This window comes from Triticum dicoccoides, chromosome 2A (assembly GCF_002162155.2).
Source record: "Triticum dicoccoides isolate Atlit2015 ecotype Zavitan chromosome 2A, WEW_v2.0, whole genome shotgun sequence".
NCBI classification, from domain to species: Eukaryota; Viridiplantae; Streptophyta; class Magnoliopsida; order Poales; family Poaceae; genus Triticum; species Triticum dicoccoides.
This window is the reverse complement of record NC_041382.1, coordinates 742,817,582-742,844,573: the sequence shown is the minus strand read 5'-3', so window position 1 is coordinate 742,844,573 and position 26,992 is coordinate 742,817,582. Positions and strand designations below refer to the sequence as shown.

The 26,992-nt window shown below is 46.8% G+C and overlaps 2 protein-coding genes and 1 pseudogene across 2 annotated transcripts; 2 read left to right on the top strand and 1 right to left on the bottom strand.

Annotated features, from left to right (window-relative positions):
• Positions 1–175: 175 nt before the first annotated feature.
• LOC119358275 (ras-related protein Rab-2-A-like) lies at positions 176–1,250 on the top strand. The gene is made up of 5 exons (XM_037624909.1): positions 176–221; positions 348–487; positions 728–810; positions 900–1,104; positions 1,190–1,250. Exons 1-5 carry the CDS (start codon positions 176–178, stop codon positions 1,235–1,237), a joined length of 522 nt encoding a protein of 173 aa, XP_037480806.1. The 3' UTR covers positions 1,238–1,250.
• Positions 1,251–3,895: 2,645 nt separating this feature from the next.
• Positions 3,896–21,391, top strand: LOC119358274 (annotated as a pseudogene).
• A 134-nt stretch (positions 21,392–21,525) lies between these two features.
• On the bottom strand, positions 21,526–23,482 carry LOC119356848 (uncharacterized protein At2g39795, mitochondrial-like). The gene is made up of 2 exons (XM_037623837.1): positions 22,875–23,482; positions 21,526–21,889 (listed from the first exon to the last, which is right to left on the bottom strand). Exons 1-2 carry the CDS (start codon positions 23,390–23,392, stop codon positions 21,730–21,732), a joined length of 678 nt encoding a protein of 225 aa, XP_037479734.1. The 5' UTR covers positions 23,393–23,482; the 3' UTR covers positions 21,526–21,729.
• Between the last annotated feature and the right edge of the window lie 3,510 nt (positions 23,483–26,992).

Genomic DNA, 26,992 nt, shown 5'->3' with positions numbered 1-26,992 from the left:
CGGAGCAGCTGTGGGATGCCGAACAACCTCACCGCACCCCACCCCACCCTGCCGCATCCATCCGTTGGAGATGCCTTGACACAACCTAGCCGAGCCCCAACCAATCAGATCAACTCTCGAATCCCACCAAACAGAGGATCGCCGTCGCTCGTCGCGATCGAATCCGCGACCGAAGATGCAGTACGATCACCTCTTCTCGTACACCGTCATCGGCGACCCAGGTCGATCGTCTTCCCCCCCGTCCCTAATCCGGCACCCGCCGTTCCGCATGGCCGGCGAGCAGGGCTAGCTCGTTCCACGTACGAATCGCGGGGTGCTGGCTGACGGCGATCTATCCACTGTTGCAGGCGTCCGGAAGTCGTGCCTGGAGCGGCAGTTCACGGCCAGGGCGTTCCCGGAGGCGCACGAGCCCACCATCGGCGTCGAGTTCAGCACGCGCACCCTCACCGTCCACGACAAGCGCATCAAGCTTCACATCTGGGATACGGTGAGAGGAACAAGATTTCTGCCCTAATGCCACACTTGATCCCTCCCTTTGTATCTGTAATGTACTCACTTCTTGCTTATTCAAATTGTAAAGGTTTTATAGTTGCCAAACTGTTTGGTTAAAACACAATTAAATTATGCTTTTTCATGCCTTTTCATGGCGTCTTTCTACGTACCATGCTTGTTGAATTTGCTCTTCTGAAGCATATTCATCTCGTATTATCATGTCTTGGCTTTGCAGGCTGGCCACGAATCATTCGTATCTGCTGTTGACCAATGCTACTACAGAGCTGCTTGTATCATTTTGGTTTATGATATCACAAGGTGCCTCTCAATGGGTTGTCAAACATATCTGCTGCGGCGTTTGCTTCGTGCATCCGATGGTCCTTAACGCTTCACCGACCTTGCTTCAGGAGGGAGACCTTTGATCATATTGCTATATGGCTATCAAGAGCAAGAAAGCTGTCGAAAGCCGGCGTGACATTTGTGCTGATCGGGAACAAATGCGACCTGTCTCACATGCGTGCGGTCAGCTATGAGGAAGGGCGAAAGTTCTCCAGGAGGCACAATCTGGTGTTCATGGAGGCCTCTGCAAAAATCACACAAAATGTTGAAGAGGTAATGGTTTATCCCTTGTACATTGGGTGTACAATTGCACTTTATTTTCTGTTGGAGATTATCTTAACGTTGTTATGTAATGTAGGCATTCGTTATTACCGCAGAAACAGTATACAAGAAAGTCCAAGATTGATTTATCTGAAAAGGTCAGTCAAGTGCTTGCCTTGTCGTTTTCAAGTTTTAGGTTCTGTTGGTGTTAATCAAAGATACTCGGATTGTATTTTTTGGGGCCAAATAGGCCGCCTGGGAATTCAGGACAATGCCCCGACCCCAAAATTTTCTAATCAAGGCTTAAGAGTTTGCTCACAACCGTAGCAAATCTTTTAGCTTCAGTTGATCACATACTTAACCTTAAGCATGGCAAATATCGTTTGCTAGCAGTACTTAAATAATGTGAAACCAAAATAATATGTTTCCCCAAATCTGAGAACAGCAACATAGACATGCCACATTTGTTTCAGTCTTGTCGTCTGGGACAGGACTTCGGACTTTCTGCCATGTCCAGTATCTTCAGTTGCCTTGCAAAATTGCAATCTCTGGTAACTCCATATTGCCAAGTGCTTGAGGACTGATCCTTAGGAAACATGATAGTATCCTTGAATAATTGCTGCCACATCCTGAGTAGCCTAGTAATCCTTACCAATCTTCCAACGTGCTTATGAACTATATAAGATCATTACAGTGCTTCTTCCACAGCCCGGATAGGAGAGCAGCATTGACTGAGCTCATCACAGCATTCCTGACATAGCTTTCACCCATGGTGGGACCAAATAGCATGGTAATTTCCTTTAAGATTTGTTACACCAGCACAGAGTCAAAGAACACAGGTAGCTCTTGTTAGTACACATGGCAAGTGGGCCGTGAAAATTGGAGCAGAAGGAGCCTAGTTATATGCAGTGTGCCAATGTGCCATAGCCAAGGAACTGAAGCCACTGCCACAGCCTGTCGGATTTCACATCTCTCCTCGCAGCCTTCTCCTTCATGGCGTTTGAATGGTTAGAATTAAGGTGGATATGAACTGTAGTTTCACAGTCATTTCGGCAAAAAGGGTGTGTAGTGTGTCACTCGAAGCGTACACAGTATTATATCGTCAGTTTCAACAGAACGCACAGTTTCATGAAATATACTCTTTCTTAAGATGATGCAGTTTATGTTTGACAATACATAATTTTGTTATCCTACTTGTTGCAGTTTGTTGGTTCTTACATATGCCTGAGAGCACACCCAGCCAATCTGGAGGTGTAGCTGGATCATCCTATGGAAGGAGTAACTGCTGCTTGGTTTGGTGTCGGAAATTGGCTTGCCAATACGCAGGCAAGGCAAAAAATTGGCTATCAATTGGTTGGCAACGAACTTACTTTGCCAACCTCTCGAAACCTGGCAATTTTTGGCAAGCTTTGGAGTTGCCGAATGTTGGCATGCCAACATGCTGGCTAGCCAAACTTTGGCTGTCAGCCAAGCATGGTCTGAACTCATGGCGCAAATTTGGGGCGACAGTGACCGATGAAGCTGAGAAACCGAATGAGCAGTGTATGTGGTAACTTAGTGTGTATGTATATATTAGGTTGCGGTACCAATATGAGATCCCAAGTTCAAGCAGTGCTTTTGTTATGAATCCATTAGTTACTCATGTTCTGCTGAACCTCCGAAACCGGAACAATCGTATGCTGAAGGGCTGAAGGCAGGAATGTTAATGCTAGATCTCTGTATGGCTAGCTATGGTACCTTATCCTGTGAGACGACAGGATTGGTACCGTAAGGAACTCCATCAATCCTGCTTCCAGGGAGGGTCCCTGCATTTTGTGCGCGTCGACAGTGCAATATAAGTTCCCCTTAGGTGCAGCCGTGCAATGTACTACTTGCTCACACAAATAAATCCACTGAAAAGAGCGATGGTGGCTAGGCTCGCAGTAACTTGGTTCGTCAGAATATATATGCACCCGTGATGATACAACACTTTCAATAACTGGAAACTCCGTCGACGGCCACTGTTTCAAAGATGATCCACCTTGGATCACACTGTCCAGGTTTTTCTTTGGCCGAAAAGGATCAGGTCTTAGTGAAAGTACAAAACACCTCAAACATAATAAAAATTACATCGAGGTTCATGGACCACCGAACGACCATTGCCGTTACCGGAACAAGCTGCCGACGCGTCGCCGTCGTCGCTCCCACACCGGAGCTAGGCCGAACTTGTCGATGACAGCCGGAAAGTCTTCGTGCACATACCCCTAAGGACCAGCATCCCGGAGCCACAGTCGTCGTCGTTGAATCCTTGAATCGATGGGAAGAAGATGACACCAAATATCTATTGTGTACGCAGGACGAGAAACCCTAACCTCGCTGCCCCGAGGAGCTGGCAGGAATCTACGCCGGAGCTCCGTCTAATCCATCCCAACGAGACTTGAGGAGGATCGGAGCCCGGAAGACCGACTCGAAGAAGAAGCGCCGCCATCCGTCCAAACGCTGCCCCTGCGAGGACTAAAACCCTACCTCTCTACTAGCCGGATCCGAGCACCAGAAATTTCCTCCCCGTCACCGACCATCGGAGGGGAGGCGAATCCACAAGCTCGCCGGTGAAGATCGAAGGGAGGAAGGCTTTTCCTAGTCGCCTTGCGAGAGGGAAAATATCAATCAATCTATACGCTCACACTGTCCACGTTGCATCTGAAAGACTAAAGATTTTATGATGCTATGACAATATCCCAATTTGTTTGTATTAACTTTTGCAAAGAGCTTATTACATGCCGACTTGATCATGGAGCGAGCATAGGGGCACTTTGATGCCATCATGGCGAAGGAGCAGCTGGAGCTGCAACCAGTGTCGATGTTTCGGAAGGTGGAGGTGGAGCAGCGGTACAACCTCGTCCTCCTCGCGCATCACCGGCTTACGAGGGCCAAATCTGCTGCGAGTTCGCGAGCGCGGAGGCCATTGCGGCCATGGCCTCGAAGAACCCGAACTTCATTGAGAAGCAGCGGGCGCTCTACGAGGCCGCGCGCAGTGCTCCGTGGCGGTGCTCACGATGCAGGTGGTTGTGGACAGGAAGCCGGCAGCTACGCGCCATTGGTGTCAGTATGATGACGAGGCCGGTTTGTCCACGTCCATTGCCGACCTCACCTCCACCAATGATGTCCAGGTCGTGCTCCAACGAGGAGGAGTCGAGCATGGGAAACAGCTGCGCCTCGTGTCCAATGTCCTACTCTTCCTCTTCGGGACTGCACCTTCACTTTGCGGGGTTCATGACCCCAAGACATGAACACCGAAAGGAACAACAAGGACTTGGAAGGACAGGCGGCATCGAAGATTTAGCCTACATTAGGGTCCGGATGCTTTTGTTTAACAATGTATGTCGAAGATGTAATGAATGTGGTCGGTTTTAAATGAAAATCATCCGATTTGTCTAAATTCCATTTGAAATGCATATACGTGGACAGGGTTAGAGACAAAACCAATCGTTGATTGTTGTGTATCCGATCAACTTACAAATCGTAAGAAGAGGAGACTTTGTCTCGTCTCCCCTGTATCCTAGTACTAGTATGTTTCAAGTCGAATCCACGCTTCTCAAATCCACCCAGCAAACAGCCGTCGCGTCGCTCGCCGCGATAGAGTCCGCGACTGAAGATGCAATCCGCTCACCGCTTCACATACACCATCGTCGGCGACGCAGGTCGGCCGTCACCCTCCTTCCTTAACCCGGAACCCGCAGCTCCGATCCCACCCTGGGCTCGCTCGTTCCACGTCGGAATCGTGGGATGCTGATGCTGATCTTTGTCGACTGTTGCAGGCGTTAGGAATATTGGAATTTTGCTAGTAGGCCTTTGGCCCAAAGGCCAATTATAAGGTGAGCTCTTTTACTATTTATATGAGCATGAGAAGAGAAGACCTACTCGCTCGCCTCATCACATCACACCTCGTCATGACGCGCCGCACCGCGGGTTGCGGGATTGAGCCTAGCCGAGGATAGAGCTATGCACGTTATCTATATTTTTGCTGCTTGGAAAAAATTAATGAGTCATTAATTAATAATTAACGGACGCGTTAATTACTGAACCGTTTTCGATTCTTTTGAATCGTGACGACTCGGACGTGGGGTTTACTCCCACGACCTATCCGGCCCGCACTATATAGTCAGACAGACGTCTATCCTAGCCGCCGCCGCTTCGTATAGTTTCTCACCACCGTTCCAGATCATTGCGCCGCCAAGCAAGTCTTCTCCATCCCTCCTTTCGGCGTGCACCGGGAGAAGGGACAGGCCTTCGGAACCCCGCCTCTCGTGATCCTGTACGGGAGAGGGGCGATCAGATTTTTGGGGAGCGCACTCGCGCGACTGCTGGCAGCGACGACTTCGCGAACGACGACTTCTTCCCCGACCTCGGCAACCTCATCCTCGACGACATGGGCAACAACGTCAACGCCGGCGGTGCTGCTCCCGCTGCACCGTATGTGATTATATCCTTCCTGTTCGAGATCGTGGTAGAATTCATGTTTCTAGTATGTGCCCTAGATGTGATCCGTTCATCTACTATGCTAGTTCGCATGATTAGTTTAATCTCTGCTATTGCTGTCATGATCTATTTCCTATTTATTCAGATTAAATTTCGTAGTAATTTGCTCATATTTCTAACAATCCAAAAACCTGATTATAGGTAATTTACTCCGAGTGGTTTTGCTGCGCATCTGAAGCCGCCTGCCTTTAAGGGGGGCGCAATATAAGAGATGGCGCACGAGAGCAGTCTACTGGTTTCAGACCATGGGTTGCTATGACGCCACCAAGGGCAAGCCTGAGGGCGATCTTAATCCAGCACAGCTGGAAGCTTTTGAGAAGATCGATACCCTCTTTAAAGGTGCTTTTCTGAGTGTTCTTGATGACTCCATTGTGGATTCGTATATGTCGTTTGACAACGGTAAGGACATGTGGGCTGCGCTCGAGGCCAAGTTTGGTGCCTCGAACGCCTGCAGCGAGTTGTATGTCATGGAGCAATTCTATGACTACAAGATGACTGATGAGCACCCTGTTGTACAGCAGGCTCATGAGATACAGTCACTCGCAAAAGAATTTGAGTACTTCAAGTGTGTGTTGCCGGACAAATTTGTTACCGGAGGCATCATTGCCAAGCTTCCACCTTCGGGAACAATTTTACTACTTCCCTGAAACACAAGAGACAGGAGTTTTCCGTTGCGGATCTCATTGGTACTCTTGATGTTGAAGAGAAGGCGAGAGCAAAGGACACACGTGCTCGAGTTGCTGAGGGAGGTTCTAGTGCCCACATGGTACAGAAGAAGAACTCCCAGCCCAACAAGTTCAAAAACAATAAGAACAAAACTCAGGGCAAAGGAAAGTTTGATACAAAGAACAAGCCATCACATTCTACCAACTTCAAGAAGAATTCTCATAAGAAGGGGAAAGGACTTTGTCATGTCTGCTGTGATCCTAATCACTCGGCTCCGAAGTGTCCTAACCGCTTTGAGGAGCGCGAACATGAGAAGAGCGGCAAGTCCGCTAATGTTGTCATCGGTGATATTGATATGAAGGAATCAGGGTACGGTATTTTACCTACCATCCTTTCAGTATTTCAATCCCCTGATTGGTTAATTGACACCGGTGTCAATGTACATGTTTGTGCTGATGCCTCTATGTTTTCTTCTTACCAGGCAACAGGGACTTCATGTTGGAAATATGCCCTAGAGGCAATAATAAATTGATTATTATTATTATATTTCCTTCTTCATGATAATCGTTTATTATCCATGCTAGAATTGTATTGATAGGAAACTCAGTTACATGTGTGGATACATACACAACACCATGTCCCTAGTAAGCCTCTAGTTGACTAGCTCGTTGATCAATAGATGGTTACGGTTTCCTGACCATGGACATTGGATGTCGTTGATAACAGGATCACATCATTAGGAGAAGGATGTGATGGACAAGACCCAAACCTAAGCCTAGCACAAGATCATGTAGTTCGTATGCTAAAGCTTTTCTAATGTCAAGTATCATTTCCTTAGACCATGAGATTGTGCAACTCCTGGATACCGTAGGAATACTTTGGGTGTGCCAAACTTCACAACGTAACTGGGTGGCTATAAAGGTACACTACAGGTATCTCCGAAAGTGTCTGTTGGGTTGGCACGAATCGAGACTGGGATTTGTTACTCCGTGTAAACGGAGAGGTATCTCTGGGCCCACTCGGTAGGACATCATCATAATGTGCACAATGTGATCAAGGAGTTGATCACGGGATGATGTGTTACGGAACGAGTAAAGAGACTTGCCGGTAACGAGATTGAACAAGGTATCGGGATACTGACGATCGAATCTCAGGCAAGTAACATACCGATAGACAAAGGGAATTGTATCCGGGATTGATTAAATCCTCGACATCGTGGTTCATCCGATGAGATCATCGAGGAGCATGTGGGAGCCAACATGGGTATCCAGATCCCGCTGTTGGTTATTGGCCGGAGAGTCGTCTCGGTCATGTCTACGTGTCTCCCGAACCCGTAGGGTCTACACACTTAAGGTTCGGTGACGCTAGGGTTATAGAGATATTAGTATGCGGTAACCCGAAAGTTGTTCGGAGTCCCGGATGAGATCCCGGACGTCACGAGGAGTTCCGGAATGGTCCGGAGGTAAAGATTTATATATGGGAAGCCTTGTTTTGGTCGCCAGAAAAGTTTTGCGCATTATCGGTATTGTACCGGGAGTGCCGAAAGGGGTCCGGGGGTCCACCAAGGGGGTCCACCTGCCCCGGGGGGCCACATGGGCTGTAGGGGTGTGCGCCTTGGCCTATATGGGCCAAGGGCACCAGCCCCAAGAGTCCCATGCGCCAAGAGATAAGGGAAAGGAAGAGTCCTAAAGAGGAAAGGCACCTCCTAGGTGCCTTGGGGAGGATGGACTCCTCCCTGGCCGCACCCTTCCTTGGAGGAAGGGCCAAGGCTGCGCCCCCCCCCCTCTCCCTTGGCCCTATATATAGTGGGGGGGAAGGGAGGGCAGCCTCACCTAAGCCCTGGTGCCTCCCTCTCCCTCCCATGACACATCTCCCTCCTCCCGCAGCGCTTGGCGAAGCCCTGTTGGAATCCCGCTACTTCCACCATCACGCCGTCGTGCTACTGGATCTCCATCAACCTCTCCTCCCCCCTTGCTGGATCAAGAAGGAGGAGACGTCGCTGCTCCGTACGTGTGTTGAACGTGGAGGTGCCGTCCGTTCGGCGCTAGGATCATCGGTGATTTGGATCACGACGAGTACGACTCCATCAACCCCGTTCTCTTGAACGCTTCCGCGCGCGATCTACAAGGGTATGTAGATCCACTCCTCCCTCGTTGCTAGATGACTTCATAGATTGATCTCGGTGATATGTAGAAAATTTTGAATTATTGCTACGTTCCCCAACAGTGGCATCATGAGCTAGGTCTATGCGTAGTTACTATGCACGAGTAGAACACAAAGTAGTTGTGGGCGTTGATTTTTGTTCAATATGCTTACCATTACTAGTCCAATCTTGATTCGGCGGCATTGTGGGATGAAGCGGCCCGGACCAACCTTACACGTACGCTTACGTGAGACCAGTTCCACCGACTGACATGCACTAGTTGCATAAGGTGGCTGGCGGGTGTCTGTCTCTCCCACTTTAGTCGGAACGGATTCGATGAAAAGGGTCCTTATGAAGGGTAAATAGCAATTGGCATATCACGTTGTGGTCTTTGCGTAGGTAAGAAACGTTCTTGCTAGAAACCCATAGCAGCCACGTAAAACATGCAAACAACAATTAGAGGACGTCTAACTTGTTTTTGCAGGGTATACTATGTGATGTGATATGGCCAAAGGATGTGATGAATGATATATGTGATGTATGAGATGATCATGTTCTTGTAATAGGAATCACGACTTGCATGTCGATGAGTATGACAACCGGCAGGAACCATAGGAGTTGTCTTAATTTATTTATGACCTGTGTGTCAACATAAACGTCATGTAATTACTTTACTTTATTGCTAACCGTTAGCTGTAGTAGTAGAAGTAATAGTTGGCGTGGCAACTTCATGGAGACACGATGATGGAGATCATGATGATGGAGATCATGGTGTCATGCCGGTGACGATGATGATCATGGAGCCCCGAAGATGAAGATCAAAAGGAGCAATATGATATTGGCCATATCATGTCACTATTTGATTGCATGTGATGTTTATCATGTTTTTGCATCTTATTTGCTTAGAACGACGGTAGTAAATAAGATGATCCCTCATTAAAATTTCAAGAAAGTGTTCCCCCTAACTGTGCACCATTGCGAAAGTTCGTCGTTTCGAAGCACCACGTGATGATCGGGTGTGATAGATCCTTACGTTCGAATACAACGGGTGTTGACGAGCCTAGCATGTACAGACATGGCCTCGGAACACATGCGAAACACTTAGGTTAACTTGACGAGCCTAGCATGTACAGACATGGCCTCGGAACACAAGAGACCGAAAGGTTGAGCATGCGTCGTATGGTAGATACGATCAACATGAAGATGTTCACCGATGATGACTAGTCCGTCTCACGTGATGATCGGACACGGCTTAGTTGACTCGGATCATGTAATCACTTAGATGACTAGAGGGATGTCTATCTGAGTGGGAGTTCATAAGATGAACTTGTTTATCCTGAACATAGTCAAAAGGATTTTGCAAATTATGTCATAGCTCACGCTTTAGTTCTACTGTTTAGATATGTTCCTAGAGAAAAATTAGTTGAAAGTTGATAGTAGCAATTATGCAGACAGTAGAAGGCTTATGTCTTTAATGCACCGCTCAGTGTGCTGAACCTCGAACGTCGTCTGTGGATGTTGCGAACATCTGACATACACATTTTGATAACTACGTGATAGTTCAGTTAAACGGTTTAGAGTTGAGGCGCCGAAGACGTTTTAAAACGTCGCGAAACATATGAGATGTTTCGAGGGCTGAAATTGGGATTTCAGGCTCGTGCCCACGTCAAGAGGTATAAGACCTCCGACGATTTTCTTAGCCTGCAAACTAAGGGAGAAAAGCTCAATTGTTGAGCTTGTGCTCAGATTGTCTGAGTACAACAATCGCTTGAATCAAGTGGGAGTTGATCTTCCAAATGAGATAGTGATGTTTCTCCGAAGTCATTACCACCAAGCTGCTAGAGCTTCGTGATGAACTATAACATATCAGGGATAGACATGATGATCCTTGAGCAACTCACGATGTTTGACACCGCGAAAGTAGAAATCAAGTTGGAGCATCAATTGTTGATGGTTAGTAAAACCACTAGTTTCAAGAAGGGCAAGGGCAAGAAGGGATACTTCATGAAACGGCAAATCAGCTGCCACTCTAGTGAAGAAACCCAAGGTTGAACCCAAACCCGAGACTAAGTGCTTCTGTAATAAGGGGAACAGCCACTGGAGCAGAATTACCCTAGATACTTGGTAGATGAGAAGGCTGTCAATAGAAGTATATTGGATATACATTATGTTAATGTGTACTTTACTAGTACTCCTAGTAGCACCAGGGTATTAGATACCGGTTCGGTTGCTAAGTGTTAGTAACTCGAAACAAAAGGCTACGGAATAAACGGAGACTAGCTGAAAGGTGAGATGATGATATGTGTTGGAAGTATTTCCAAGGTTGATCAAATATCGTACACTCCCTCTACCATCGAGATTGGTGCTTGCGTTGAGCATAGACATGACTGGATTATGTCTATCGCAATACGGTTATTTATTTAAGGAGAATAATTGTTACTCTATTTATTTGAATAATACCTTCAATGGTCTTGCACCTAAAGGAATGGTTTATTGAATCTCGATCATAGTGATACACATTTTCATGCCAAAAGATATAAGATAGTACCACTTACTTGTGGCACTGCCATGTAAGTCATATTGGTGTAAAACACATGAAGAAGCTCCATGTTGATGGATCTTTGGACTCACTCGTTTTGAAAAGTTTGAGACATGTGAACCATGTCTATTGGTGTATACGCATGAAGAAACTCCAGTAAGATGGATCGTTTGGACTCACTTAATTTTGAATCACTTGAGATATGCAAAATCATACCACATGGGCAAGATGACTGAAAGCCTCGTTTTCAGTAAAATGGAACTAGAAAGCAACTTGTTGGAAGTAATACATTTTGATGTGTGCAGTCCAATGAGTGCTGAGGCGTGTAGTGGATATCGTTGTGTTCTTACTTCACAGATGATTTGAGTAGATGTTGAGTACATTTACTTGATAAATCACGAGTCTGAATTATTGAAAGGTTCAAGTAATTTCAGGGTGAAGTTGAAAGATCGTCGTAACAAGTGGATAAAATATCTATGATATGATCATAGAGATGAATATCTGAATTACGAGTTTGGCACAGAATTAAGTCATTGTGGAAATTGTTTCACAACTAATACAGCCTGGAACACCATAGTGTGATGGTGTGTCCGAACATCATAACTGCACCCTATTGGATATGATGCATACCATGATGTCTCTTATCGAATTACCACGATAGTTTATGGGTTAGGCATTAGAGACAACCACATTCACTTTAAATAGGGCACCACGTAATTCTGATGAGATGACACCGTATGAACTATGGTTTAGAGAAACCTAAGCTATCATTTCTTAAAAGTTTGGGGCTGCGACGCTTATGTGAAAAAGTTTCAGGCTGATAAGCTCGAACCCAAAGCGGATAAATGCATCTTCATAGTACACCCAAAACAGTTGGGTATACCTCCTGTCTCAGGTCCGAAAGCAATAAGGGATTGTTTCTAGAATCGGGTCCTTTCTCGAGGAAAAGTTTCTCTCGAAAGAATTGAGTGGGAGGATGGTGGAGACTTGATAAGGTTATTGAACCGTCTCTTCAACTAGTGTGTGGCAGGGCACAGGAAGTTGTTCCTGTGGCACCTACACCAATTGAAGTGGAAGCTTATGATAGTGATCATGAAACTTCAGATCAAGTCACTACCAAACCTCGTAGGATGACAAGGATGCGTACTACTTCAGAGTGGTACGTAATCATGTCTTGGAAGTCATGTTGCTAGACAACAATGAACCTACGAGCTATGGAGAAGCGATGGTGGGCCTGGATTCCAAAATGGCTCGAGGCCATATAATTCGAGAGAGGATCCATATATGAAAACAAAGTGTAGACTTTGGGAGAACTACTTGATGGTCGTAAGGCTGTTAGGTACATATGGATTTTAAAAGAAGACGACCAATGATGGTAGGTATCACCATTAAGAAAGCTCGACTTGTCGTTAAGATGTTTCCCGACAAGTTCAAGGAGTTGACTACGATGAGACTTTCTCACTCGTAGCGATGCTAAGAGTCTGTTGGAATTATATTAGCGATTACTGCATTATTTATGAAATCTTGCAGACAGGATGTCAAAAACCATTGTTTCCTCAACGGTTTTCTTGAGAAAAGGTTGTATGTGATACAACCGGAAGGTTTTGTCAATCCTGAAAGATGCTAATAATTATGCAAAGCTCCAGCAATCCTTCTAAGTACTGGAGTAAGCATCTCGGAGTTGGAATGTATGCTTTGATGAGATGATCAAAGATTTTGGGTGTATACGAAGTTTATGAGAAACTTGTATTTCAAAGAAGTGAGTGGGAGCACTATAGAATTTCTGATGAGTATATGTTGTTGACATATTGTGGATCAGAAATAACGTAGAATTTCTAGAAAGCATGTAGGGTTATTTGGAAAGTGTTTTTCAATGGAAAGCCTGGATTAAGCCACTTGAACATTGAGCATCAAGATCTATAAGGATAGATCAAAACACTTAATGGTACTTTCAAATGAGCACATACCTTGACATGATCTTGAAGGTGTTCAAGATGGATCAGTCAAAGAAGGAGTTCTTGCCTGAGTTGTAAGGTATGAAGTTAAGACTTAAAGCTCGACCACGGCGGAATAGAGAGAAAGGACGAAGGTCGTCCCCTATGCTTAAGACCTAGGCTCTACAGTATGCTATGCTATGTACCGCACCTGAAGTGTGCCTTGCCATGAGTCAGTCAAGGGGTACAAGAGTGATCCAAGAATGGATCACAGGACAGCAGTCAAAGTTATCCTTAGTAACTAGTGGACTAAGGAATTTTCTCGATTATGGAGGTGATAAAAGAGTTCGTCGTAAAGGGTTACGCCGATGCAAACTTTGACACTAATCCAGATTATTCTGACTAGTAAACTGGGTTCGTATAGTAGAACAGTTATTTGGAATAGCTCCAAATAGAACGTGGTAGCTGCATCTAGGAGATGACATAGAGATTTGTAAAGCACACACGGATCTGAAAGATTCAGACCCGTTGACTATAACATCTCTCACAAGCATAACATGATCAAACCCAGAACTCATCGAGTGTTAATCACATGGTAATGTGAACTAGATTATTGACTCTAGTAAACTCTTTGGATGTTAGTCACATGGGGATGTGACCTTGAGTGTTAATCACATAGTGATGTGAACTGGATTATTGACTCTAGTGCAAGTGGGAGACTGTTGGAAATATGCCCTAGAGGCAATAATAAATTGATTATTATTATTATTATATTTCCTTGTTCATGATAATCGTTTATTATCCATGCTAGAATTGTATTGATAGGAAACTCAGTTACATATGTGGATACATAGACAACACCATGTCCCTAGTAAGCCTCTAATTGACTAGCTCGTTGATCAATAGATGGTTACGTTTCCTGACCATGGACATTGGATGTCGTTGATAATGGAATCACATCATTAGGAGAATGATGTGATGGACAAGACCCAAACTTAAGCCTAGCACAAGATCATGTAGTTCGTATGCTAAAGCTTTTCTAATGTCAAGTATCATTTCCTTAGACCATGAGATTGTGCAACTCCCAGATACCGTAGGAATACTTTGGGTGTGCCAAACGTCACAACGTAATTGGGTGGCTATAAAGGTACACTACAGGTATCTCCGAAAGTGTCTGTTGGGTTGGCACGAATCGAGACTGGGATTTGTCACTCCGTGTAAACGGAGAGGTATCTCTGGGCCCACTCGGTAGGACATCATCATAATGTGCACAATGTGATCAAGGAGTTGATCACGGGATGATGTGTTACGGAACGAGTAAAGAAACTTGCCGGTAACGAGATTGAACAAGGTATCGGGATACTGACGACCGAATCTCAGGCAAGTAACATACCGATAGACAAAGGGAATTGTATGCGGGATTGATTGAATCCTCGACATCGTGGTTCATCCGATGAGATCATCGAGGAGCATGTGGGAGCCAACATGGGTATCCAGATCCCGCTGTTGGTTATTGGTCGGTGAGTCGTCTCGGTCATGTCTACGTGTCTCCCGAACCCGTAGGGTCTACACACTTAAGGTTCGGTGACGCTAGGGTTATAGAGATATTAGTATGCGGTAACCCGAAAGTTGTTCGGAGTCCCGGATGAGATCCCGGACGTCACGAGGAGTTCCGGAATGGTCCGGAGGTAAAGATTTATATATGGGAAGCCTTGTTTTGGTCGCCCGAAAAGTTTCGCGCATTATCGGTATTGTACCGGGAGTGCCGAAAGGGCTCCGGGGGTCCACCTGCCCCGGGGGGCCACATGGGCTGTAGGGGTGTGTGCCTCGACCTATATGGGCCAAGGGCACCAGCCCCAGGAGTCCCATGCGCCAAGAGATAAGGGAAAGGAAGAGTCCTAAAGGGGGAAGGCACCTCCTACGTGCCTTGGGGAGGATGGACTCCTCCCTGGCCGCACCCTTCCTTGGAGGAAGGGCCAAGGCTGCGCCCCCCCTCCCTTGGCCCTATATATAGTGGGGGGGAAGGGAGGGCAGCCTCACCTAAGCCCTGGCGCCTCCCTCTCCCTCCCATGACACATCTCCCTCCTCCCGCAGCGCTGGGCGAAGCCCTGTTGGAATCCCGCTACTTCCACCACCACGCCGTCGTGCTGCTGGATCTCCATCAACCTCTCCTCCCCCTTGCTGGATCAAGAAGGAGGAGATGTCGCTGCTCCGTACATGTGTTGAACGCAGAGGTGCCGTCCGTTCGGCGCTAGGATCATCGGTGATTTGGATCACGACGAGTACGACTCCATCAACCCCGTTCTCTTGAACGCTTCCGCGCGCGATCTACAAGGGTATGTAGATCCACTCCTCCCTTTTTGCTAGATGACTCCATAGATTGATCTCGGTGATACGTAGAAAATTTTGAATTATTGCTACGTTCCCCAACACTTCACCCGTGCTGATGGGGAACGGGTCACATGCCATCGTTCGAGGTGTTGGTACAGTCGATCTGAAGTTTACTTCGGGGAAGACTGTGCGTCTGAAGAACGTTCATCATGTGCCGTCCATAAATAAAAATCTCGTTAGCGGTTCCCGTTTATGTCGAGATGGTTTTAAGTTGGTTTTCGAATCCATTAAAGTTTTAATTTCTAAGTATGGACAATTTGTTGGAAAAGGCTATGAGAGCAGAGGCTTGTTTCGCCTGTCTTTGTCAGATATTTGCACTAAAATCATTAATAATGTTTGCCACAACAATGAGTCTGATATTTGGCATTCACGACTTTGTCACATTAATTTTGGTTGCATGACGCGGCTAGCCAATATGAATTTAATTCCAAAAATCTCTACTGTCAAAGGCTCTAAGTGCCAAGTATTTGTGCAAGCTAAGCAACCTCGCAAGTCTCATAAGACTGCAGAGGCAAGAGACTTGGCGCCACTAGAGCTTATACATTCTGATCTTTGTGAGATGAATGGCGTGTTGACAAAAGATGGAAAGAGATACTTCATGATGTTGATTGATGACTCCACTAGATATTGTTATGTGTATCTCCTGAAATCAAAAGATGAGGCTTTAACTTTCTTCAAAAACTATAAAGCTGATGCAGAGAACCAACTTGATCAAAAAATTAAACGCCTTAGATCCGATCGTGGTGGAGAGTATTTTTCCAATGAATTTGATCTGTTTTGTGCGGAACATGGTATAATCTATGAGAGGACGCCTCCCTACTCACCTCAGTCAAATGAGGTAGCCGAAAGAAAGAACCGAACTCTAAATGATATGGTTAACACCATGTTAGACACATCGGGTCTTTCCAAGGAATGGTGGGGGGAGGCGCTACTGACTGCGTGTCATGTCCTAAACCGAGTTCCCACAAAGCATAAGACCATGACTCCGTTTGAGGAATGGGAAAGGAAAAGATCGAAACTCTCTTACCTACGTACTTGGGGTTGTTTGGTGAAAGTCAATATACCAATTCCTAAGAAGCGCAAGCTTGGACCAAAAACCGTGGATTGTGTTCTTCTGGGCTATGCTTTTCATAGTATCGGCTATAGATTTTTGATAATAAAATCTGAGGTATCTGACATGCATGTTGGTACGATTATGGAGTCGAATGATGCAATTTTCTTTGAGGACATATTTCCTATGAAGGATATGTCGAGTTCATCAAATCAGGAGATACCTACTCCATCTAGTGAGGAATTCACTGTAATTCCTGAACCCACCATTGCGATGGAACACATTGAGAATCCTGTTGAGGGTGACAATGGAACTCCTGTGAGGAGTAAGAGACATAGGACTGCAAAGTCCTTTGGTGATGATTTCATTGTGTACCTCGTGGATGACACACCCAAGACTATTTCAGAAGCCTATGCATCTCCTGATGCTGACTACTGGAAGGAAGCTGTACGTAGCGAGATGGATTCCATCTTAGCTAACGGTACCTGGGAGATCACTAACCGTCCTTATGGGTGCAAACCTATAGGATGTAAGTGGGTGTTCAAAAAGAAGCTTAGACCTGATGCTACGATTGAAAAGTACAAGGCACGGCTTCTGGCCAAGGGTTATACCCAGAAAGAAGGTGAAGACTTCTTTGACACTTACTCACCCGTGGCTAGACTGACCACAATTCAGGTGCTACTATCACTGGCTGCCTCACATGGTCTTCTCGTTCATCAAATGGACGTTAAGACAACTTTCCTCAATGGAGAGTTGAAGGAGAAAATTTACATGGATCAATCAGATGGTTTTGTAGTACCTAGTCAGGAAGGAAAGGTGTGCAAGCTATTAAAGTCTTTATATGGCCTTAAACAAGCTCCTAAAGAGTGGCATGAGAAGTTCGAAAGAACATTAACTGCTGTCAGCTTTGTAGTAAACGATGGTGACAAGTGCGTGTACTATCGCTATGATGGGGGCGAAGTAGTTATTCTTTGTCTGTATGTCGACGACATACTGATCTTTGGAACCAAACTTGATTTAATCAAGGAGGTTAAGGATTTCTTATCTCGCTATTTTGAGATGAAGGATCTAGGAGTAGCTGATGTTATCTTAAACATCAAGTTGTTGAGAGATGAGAATGGTGGAATCACACTGCTTCAGTCTCACTATATGGAAAAGGTCTTGAGTCGTTTTGGGTATAGCGACTGCACGCCTTCTCCAACTCCATATGATGCTAGTGTGTTGCTTCGAAAGAACCGACGGATTGCTAGAGATCAATTGAGGTATTCGCAGATTATTGGCTCGTTTATGTATTTGGCGAGTGCCACGAGGCCTGCCATCTCTTTTGCTGTGAGCAAGCTGAGTCGGTTTGTGTCAAAACCGAGAGATGATCATTGGCATGCGCTTGAGAGAGTTATGCGCTATTTGAAAGGCACCGCGAGCTATGGGATTCACTACACCGGGTATCCAAGGGTACTGGAGGGTTATAGTGACTCAAACTGGATATCTGATGCTGATGAGATTAAGGCGTGTTTTCACACTTGATGGTGGCACTGTTTCCTGGAAGTCTTGCAAGCAGACAATCTTAACGAGGTCAACTATGGAAGCAGAACTCACAGCATTAGACACTGCCACTGTTGAAGCAGAGTGGCTTCGTGAACTCTTGATGGACTTACCTATGGTTGAAAAACCAATACCCCCTATCCTGATGAACTGTGATAATCAAACTGTGATCGTCAAAATAATCAGTTCGAAGGACAATATGAAGTCCTCAAGGCATATGAAGAGGAGACTGAAATCTGTCAGAAAATTGAGGAACTCCGGAGTTATTACGTTGGATTATATCCAAACGTCGAAAAATTTGGCAGTTCCCTTCACAAGGGGTCTATCATGTAATGTGATAGATAATGCATCGATGGAGATGGGTCTGAGACCCACCGCGTGAGTTGTCCATAGTGGTAACCCACTCTATATGATCGGAGATCCCGTGAAGTAGAAGTGGGAGACAAGTTGTTGGTCAGCTGGGAGGAGAGTATCCCTATATTACCTATCTCACTCCATGAAGATGCAATACTCTCCTGATCTGCATGGCAGGTTGATACTTATCTTAATGTGTTCCAAGTGGCTTATTCGGGTAAGCAGAGATGTTGTCCTGCAGAACATCTTCTGAGGAACACACTTATATGAATTTGACTGTTAACGTTGCAGTCTGTGAGAATTGGGTGTTCTCTAATAAATTCATGAAAAGGCCCTGGAGTATGACGTATACGCTCCACCCGCGGGGAAGCCTTGCGGCAGCCCAGTATCGGTCAAGAATTTGTGTGAAACTAGTCTCGCAGAAAACTTGTAGTTCAAGGCATAGTCCACTATTTAAGTTATGATTTAGCGTAGCATAAATCTCTAAATGGAAGTTCAACTTCACAGTCTCCATTAAACACCGGTATATAAACAATGTTTTAGAACTAAATGATGAGATGTGCCAATGAGACTTTGTGGGGGATTGTTGGAATTTTGGTAATAGGCCTTTGGCCCAAAGACCAACTAAAATTCTGAAATTCTCTTGGTCCATTCATGCACACATGTGAGTTCAGTGAGTGAGACTAAAGTTTAGTCCCACCCCAGAAGTTGAGACAGAGTTGCAACTCTTTATAAGATGAGCTCTTCTACCACTTGTATGAGCATGAGAGGAGGAGACCTACACGCGCTCCTCCTCCTTACTCGCCTCGCCACGCCTCGTCACGACACGCCGCGGGTTGCGGGATTGAGCCGAGGATAGAGCTATGCACTATATTTTTGTTGCTCGGGAAAAATTAATGAGTCATTAATTAATAATTAATGGATGCGTTAATTACTGAACCATTTGTTATTCTTTTGGATCCTGACGATTCGGACGTGGGATTTACTCCCACGACCTACCCGGCCCGCACTATATAGTCAGGCAGACGTCTACCCTAGCCGCCGCCACTTCGTATGGTTTCTCACCACCGTTCCAGATCATTGCGGCCGCCAAGCAAGTCTTCTCCATCCCTCCTTTCGGCGTGCACCGGGAGAAGGGACGACAGGCCTCCGGAACCCCGCCTCTCGTGATCCTGTACGGGAGAGGGGCGATCAGGTTTTTGGGGAGCGCACTCGCGCGACTGCTGGCAGCAACGACTTCGCGAACGATGACTTCTTCCCCGACCTTGGCAAGCTCATCCTCGACGACATGGGCGACAACGTCAACACCGGCGTTGCTGCTCCCGCTGCACCGTATGTGATTCTATCCTTCCTGTTCGAGATCGTGGTCGAATTCACGTTTCTAGTATGTGCCCTAGATGTGATCTGTTCATGTACTATACTAGTTCGCATGATTAGTTTAATCTCTGCTATTGCTGTCATGATCTATTTTCTATTTATTTGGATTAAATCTCGTAATAATTTGTTCATATTTCTAACAGGGAAGACGTGCCTGGAGCGGCAGTTCACGTCCAGGAAGTTCGTAGAGGTGCACGATCTCACCATCGGCGTTGAGTTCGGCAGCCGCACCATCAACGTGGACGACAAGCGCATACAGCTTGACATCTGGGACACGGTGCGTGCAGGCTATTTACCCTAACTTCCTATGTTGTCTGGCTTCTGTTGCTTGCCACTAGGTGTCATGATCTGGGAGGAAGAAAAAAAAATCTGCGAGGAAGAAGATTGCTGCTGTCCTAGTGTCAGAGTTGATCCCTCCTCTTAATTTATACTCCCTCCGTATCAAAATATATGATGTTTTTGCAGTTCAATTACTAAAAAACATCTTATATTTTGAGACGGAGGTAGTATTACTTGGAAATTTACACTACAACACAGTAAATATATTGTTTATTCGAATTGTAAAGACTAGTTGTGACACTATTTAATTCAAACATAATGCTTATGACGTTCTTAAGCAGCATAATATCCATCTCATATTGTTGTATATATCTTGACTTTGCAGGCTGGCCACGAAGCATTCGTACCTATTACTAAACAATTCTATGGCACCGCTGCTTGTATCATTCTGGTTTATGACATCACAAGGTACCTGAATTGGTTTTCAATATATCTGCCTATGGTGCTAACTTCGTCCATCGATCGTTCTTACACTTCATCACTTACCTTCTCTACTTCAGGAGGGAGACTTTTGATCATATTGCTGTATTGCTTGAACGAGCAAGAGAGCTATCGAGAGCCGGCGTAACATTGGCGCTGATCGGAAACAAATGCGATCTGTCTCACATGCGCGCGGTCAGCTATGAGGAAGGGCGAGAGTTCGCCGAGAGGCACGATCTCGTGTTTATGGAGAGGCCTCTGCAAAAACCACACAAAATGTTGATGAGGTAATTTTGATCCCCTATAAATCACACCTCCTTTAGATTAATTTTACATCATTATGTCATGTAGGCATTCATTCCGACGGCTGAAAGAATATACAAGAAAGTCCAAGATGGCGTCCTCGACTTACCTGAAAAGGTCAGTTTAAGTGCTTGCCTTGTCCAATATGCAGGCAAGGCAAAAGACTGGCTATCAACTGGTTGGCACCCAACTTACTTTGCCAGTCTCTCGAAACTTGGCAATCTTTGGCAAGCTTTGGAGTCGTCAAATCTTGGCATGCCATTATGCTGGATAGCCAATTTTTGGCACAAAATGGGTCAATGGAAGTAGATGAAGCTGAGAAATCCTGATGATCGGTTTATGCAGAACGATCCTTTTGAACTTGCTAACTTAGTGTGTGGTGTATACAACTATAACTATACTGTACCAAGATGAAATTCAAGTTGTGTGCATTGCTTTTGCTATGAACCCATCAGTTGCTTGTGTTACCTAAACCTCTGAAAACGGAAAAATCATACGCTGAAAGGGCTGAAGGCATGGATTTTAATGCTAGATCTCTGTATGGCTAGCTGTTTGTACCCTATCCTGGGAGACAACAGGATTGGTACTGTAAGGAACTCCATCAATCCTGCTTCCAGGGACGGTTCCTGCATCTATATGGCAAAGCTGTGTATACCGTATTCTACGAGACAACAGGATTGTGCAGTACATACTGTGTAAGGAACTCCATCAATCCTGCTTGACAGTCCCTACATATTGTGCGTGTCGACAGTGCAATATAAGTACCCCTTATTAGCCGCAGCCGTGCAATGTACTTACTTGCTCACGCAAATAAGTACTGGTGGCTAGGCTCGCAGTAACTTGGTTCGTCCGAATATATGCACCCGTGATAACACAACACATTCAATACCTGGAAATTCTGTTGACATCCAGTGTTTCAAAGAGGATCTTCCCTGGATCACATTGTGCACGTTGCATCTGAAAGAGTAAGGACTTGCTGTCACAACATCCCAATCCGTTTGTGTAACCTTCGTAAAACACCAACTACCCATCTAACTGAAAAGTGCCTAGAAAATGGCGTCTACTTCTTGAGATAACACTCGATGTTTTTCAGCCACCCTACAAGCTCTGTCTGCTCCTTGTTTTCCATGTAAGTGTGCAGGTATGCTGCTAGCTCATCATTCACCCCTCTCTGCTCCAGGTAATCACGCACTGCAGTTTGCATCTCCTCATCTAACTCCCTGCTAATTGGAATGACCAGCAAGGCAAAAAGCATATTAACATCCCATAATGCCAAGAAGGAAGCGCAACTCAAAAGAGATCGTAATGTTAAATGCTATACTGTATGTGGAAATTCAAAGAAACAATCCTGGGTTTTAACCAAAATAGCACCAGTAGCAAACGAGGAATATAAGATCCTTTTGCAATAATAATTTGTATCAAAATGAATGATGAGGAGCCAGCATTGTCATTCAGCTGCTAATGTATCAGAAATTTGCAACTGCTACATTACAACTAGTGCTAGATTACACCACTTTCTTGAACCAGAAATGCATACTGCTCTCTTGGTTGAATGTAAGGAGCCAGCATTGTCTTTCTTCAGGGGTTTTGGAGCAATTCAACTCGTGCAAGCGACATGCATTATTCATCCAGAAACAAATTTGATCTGATTTCCCTTAACACAGAACTGAAATTGGAGGAAAGTTCCATCCATACCCACCAAGCCCGAGCATTTCATCTATCACATGATTACTTTTCCAGTCCGATAGTCACCACTAGTGTGGGTAAACAGGGAGCATGCTTGTATATGTTTTTGCACTTAAAAATTCTTTGACAAAATAACATATGTAAATGTTTGATGCTATGTGCATTGGATTGTGTGTGTGCAAAATCGTTCATTTCGCTGGCCTGTGCAAAAAGAATTAAGCCTGGTAAACAAAAAGTTGTTATATTACCCCTTCACAATTGTGATTGTTCATTGTTTGGCAGGACAACAAACTACAATTATGCACAAGAGGTCCGGGAGCCAGAAATCCTGGTCGAGTTTCTTTATAAATCGTTGGTGCACTGCTAACCATACAAAAGTAGCATTGCAAGAACATGAATAATTTTTTGATTTTAACAACTCAAGCACTCTAAATACGACTGTAAATAGTAGTGTCAATATGACTACGCAATGCAATATATTTTCGTTAAAAATCTAGCACGAGGTTGAGTCAGGGTCACCTGAACTGGCGGCCCATGTATTGCTGCTCCGGCGCTGGCCCGCTGAGGCGGACGGGGAAGACCCTCTCCACGTCCATCTCCTCGGGCCAGGCAGAGCACTCGAACTTGAGCGCAAAGTCAGGCCGCGCGGGCTTGGTGACCTCGACGTGGACGCTGATGTGCATCCTGTCCTGTGGCCCGCCGTCCTCGGCGACCACGCCGGAGCGGGTGGGCGCCACGGCGCCGTCGACCATCGAGGCATCCACCCTGACCTCCTCCTCCTCCCCCTGCTCCCCGAACGCGCGGCGCAGGCGCACCCACTGCTCGCCGGGACGGTCGTCGACGGCGAACGGCGCGGCGGAGGGCGGCAGCGGCGGCGCGGGCTCGGGGCTGCAGGAAGAGATCTCGGAGCGGAGGGAGCGGAGGAGGCGGTCGAGGAAGACCGAGCGGCGCATGTCGGACATGTACGGCCGCGAAGGGACGAGGCGGGGGGCGAGCGCCTGGAGGCGGGGCCGGAGGTGGAGCAGCCGCCGGGCCATGGTGCCGCGCGTTGGACGGACGGCGGCCGCCGGCGTGCCTCGGGTTTTGGGAAGGGTTTCGGAGAAAGACGGCGCCCCTTGGGGCGAAGCCGGCCGGGGCAATGATGGAAAGAAGGCGCCGTGGGCCGGAGATGCGTAAGACTATGGGCCTTCCTTTTCCCCGGCAGCGTGCAGCCCAGCTTCGCAGGAGAGCGGGCCATCCTTTGACAGGCCGGGTAACTGGGCTTCGCTTGGCTGTTTTCCTCAGAAAACCAAATCTTCACATGATTCTCAAAAAAAAATAAAAAATCTTCACATGGCTGTGTAGAAAAACAAACTTATCATAGAGAGAAACTTCTGTATGGCTAGCCGTTTGTACCGTATGCTGCGAGACAAGAGGACGGGGTACAGTAAGGAACGCCATGAATCCTGCTCCCAGGGACGGCCGGGCATCTGCACGACAAGCTGCGTGCGCCGTGTTCAACGAGGCGAAGACGATCGCGGGGTACAGTAAGGAAGAACTCGCACCAATCACTCTTCTATTGCACTGTCCCTGCATTTGTGCGCGTCGACAGTGCAATAGAAGCAAGGACTCGAGCTCCACTCCCTCTGTCCGGAATTACTTGTCGTGAAAATGGATGTATCTACGTACGACTTGCGACTAGTCACGTAAATAAACCCACTGAGAGAGGCAACCGCTCTTGGTAGAGTACTGGCCCGTAGGCCGTAGCTACGCTCGCAGTAACTTGCGTTGGCTCGTCCGAAGATGCTTCCCTGATACTCCACCGACGGCGTCGTTTCAATTCAAAGGGTATCGTTATAAGATCACATCGTACGTGCGGGCTGCGCGCTTGCGTCTCTTCTGAGAGGGCAGAGGAGAGGCCTGCTGTGACAACATCCCATTTGTTCGTGTTAAATGATCCCTGCACTGCAACCATCGTTGGTGCAGGAAGAGAAGTAGCACCGCAGCAGCAGGGCATCACCGTCGTGTTGCGCATCGCATTGATCAGGAGACGCTGCGGTGCCAGGGTGAGATAGGCCATGGAGTAGATGGGTGGGCTGGTCGATGGTGCATGCATGCACGGGGAGGGGAGCGCGTGCTGTTGCAGCATCAGCAAATTGACCTACACGCGCCGCTGCCGCTGATTCCTGCGGTGCCGGTGGGGTGGGGTGGGGGCGGATGGCACCGGACCGGAGACAGGCCCGCGTGCACGCAACGCCGCCGGCGGGCAGAGGCATCCGGCAGCTGGTGCTCCTCGCTCCTCCACCCAACACGTCGCGTGCGCGCGTTTACACTCGACCAGATTCAGAGATGTGCGGCTATCCTCTTCGGTCAGAGTTTTTCCGTAAAGGAGCCGCGATTCTGATGATGCATGCACAGAGCACAAGTTGACGACCGAAAAGGGAGCGCTTCTCTTCTTCTTCTTCTTCTTCTTCTTCTTCTTCTTCTTTAGCATGAATGAAACGCCCAAAGCACGGCGGAAATAGGATGGAACTCGATGCAAACCGATCATGCACCGCCGCTGTCGACAAGAAGGGAAGAAAAACCGTCCATGATCTTACACGTCACGATGCCCACGCTAGGCCGATTCGCCTCCATCATTTGCCCGGCGATCGGGAAATAATCGTGTTGATAAGGCACGCATGGACGTCACCGATACGCCGTTCCCGGAGCCTTGTATTTGAAGTCGACATGTGCGTTCCACTAGGCCTCTCATCCCAACGATTACTACGCTCCAAAGGCCGAAAGCTGCGATGGCGCGGGCAGATTATTGGCGCGCGATTGCCCGGGAATCCATTATGATCAGCGCAAGGTATCGTACTACTACAAGATGGTATCTTTTCCTTTGTTTGTGCGGGAAGATGTCCATGCCGTTACTGAAACTGACGGGTTTGTGCTTCATCTGCACGATGGCGGGTTTCTATCCAAGCACGTATCTTGATTTGGCAACAAAAATCATGCTTTGTCGTGGACAGGGATCGGTGCCGGTGGTCCCCAGCACCAACGAAACGAGCACCCGTTCTTTGGCTGCCATGATAACGCCATCATGCAGCTCACTGCTGCACAAGTTTACTACATTATCCACCTGCGTGCAGCTCTAAGCCTGTGATATTGTTGTTATATGATGATTGCTCCTCCTATAGATCTTGATCGCGTGTTGGGTTTCTGTTGGCGGCAGGCTACTAGGTGGTTTTAACATGGCCCCTCTTACCCTCTCTTTTCACATGAGAGGTAAGAGTATAAAATAGATCTTAGCCGTTGATCTCATCAATGAATGGCTTGATTGACTCTTACTTTCTTACCTCACATGTAAAAAAAAGAGGTAAGAGGGACCATGTTAAAATTTGCCTTCTTAACCAGTAGCACAGTTTTGTATTACTCTCTGGCAATATGCGATTAGCAATCTAGAGTATTATGAGTAGGTCTGCTTTTGCTTTCCATCGGCGTATGGATAAAACAGACAATGTCACCTCATTGGTCATGCCGCGACATGCAAGAAGAAGAAAACCATTGTCTCAAAACAAAAAAGATCATGCAGTAAAACCAACATACTTACACAGGAGCTGAACACGTTCACGTGGGTACGGCATGTCACATGTGATCTCGGGTAGACATGCGGCGCTGATTGGTGACCATTCTTAATTTATAGGTGCACTTTGGCCGTAGCCGTCTCATCTCTGATTGATCGATCCTGTTTGTAATGACACGATAAGTCATCTGAAAGCAGGGACATGGCCACCTTCACATCACATGCTTCTGTAGCCGCATCACTCTGATTTCTCTCATTTTTTATCACTAGTCACCGCCACGGCACTGTTGGTAGGTACCTTCACACGCCGTGCTTAACGCCGGCCGTGCGTGCGTACGTACGCATACGGAGTTGCAGTTACGTACTACGTTGCCAAGATTTTGCGCTAGCCCTAACCTTTTGCACGTGGCTTTGTTTGCTTGCGCCAGGAGACTCTCGTCTCATCAGTAGTAATATCAGTGTGGGATTTGTCAGAGGAAAAACAGGGTGAAAGTTGCTCCAGCCCATGCCACTAGCATGCATGCCTTGGATGCTTGCACCATGGACGATCACCGTATTGATTACCGGCCAAGAACCACTAGGCTGGAGATTGAGCGACCCGTGCTGCTAGCATTGGGCTCACCCTGATAGATCAATCCCACCCAATTCTCACCCTGTGTGTGTAGCTAGGTGATCGGAAGCGCCGGCGGCGGCGATCTGCTTTGGGGCGGCGTTGGTGGCGGCGTTCGAGTCCGTGCTGGCGCAGGCGGTGGTGATTCATTCGGCTGTAGACCAGTGGGGCGAAGTGGTTACCGGAGAGCATTTCTTTGGTGGTAAAATTCCACGTTCATCGCTGGTTTGTGCAGCTTAGGCGGCGTGGATCGTGGCGGCGGCTGGATCTGAGAGGCAGGAGTGGTTGCTGGTACTCTGGTGGTAAAATTTCCTCCCTCCTCCTCAGATCAAGGCGATGAGGCGCGCAGGAAGACAATAGATGACGCGGACGGGCAACAGGTTTTGTCCATGAAGGACGAATTTGGTACACTGCAACAGGACTCAGCAGCTCTCCATTGTGACGTATCTAACTTGCAACAGGAGGTATCATCTATAAGTT

Bases quoted from the DNA above. Each gene is read 5' to 3' on its own strand.
- LOC119358275 (XM_037624909.1), top strand. From the start codon at position 176: ATGCAGTACGATCACCTCTTCTCGTACACCGTCATCGGCGACCCAG. The intron at 222-347 runs GTCGATCGTCTT...CCACTGTTGCAG, and splicing joins CACCGTCATCGGCGACCCAG to GCGTCCGGAAGTCGTGCCTG. The intron at 1,105-1,189 runs GTAATGGTTTAT...TATGTAATGTAG, and splicing joins TCACACAAAATGTTGAAGAG to GCATTCGTTATTACCGCAGA.
- LOC119356848 (XM_037623837.1), bottom strand. From the start codon at position 23,392: ATGGCCCGGCGGCTGCTCCACCTCCGGCCCCGCCTCCAGGCGCTCGCC. The intron at 21,890-22,874 runs GTGACCCTGACT...TCCAATTAGCAG, and splicing joins TACATGGGCCGCCAGTTCAG to GGAGTTAGATGAGGAGATGC.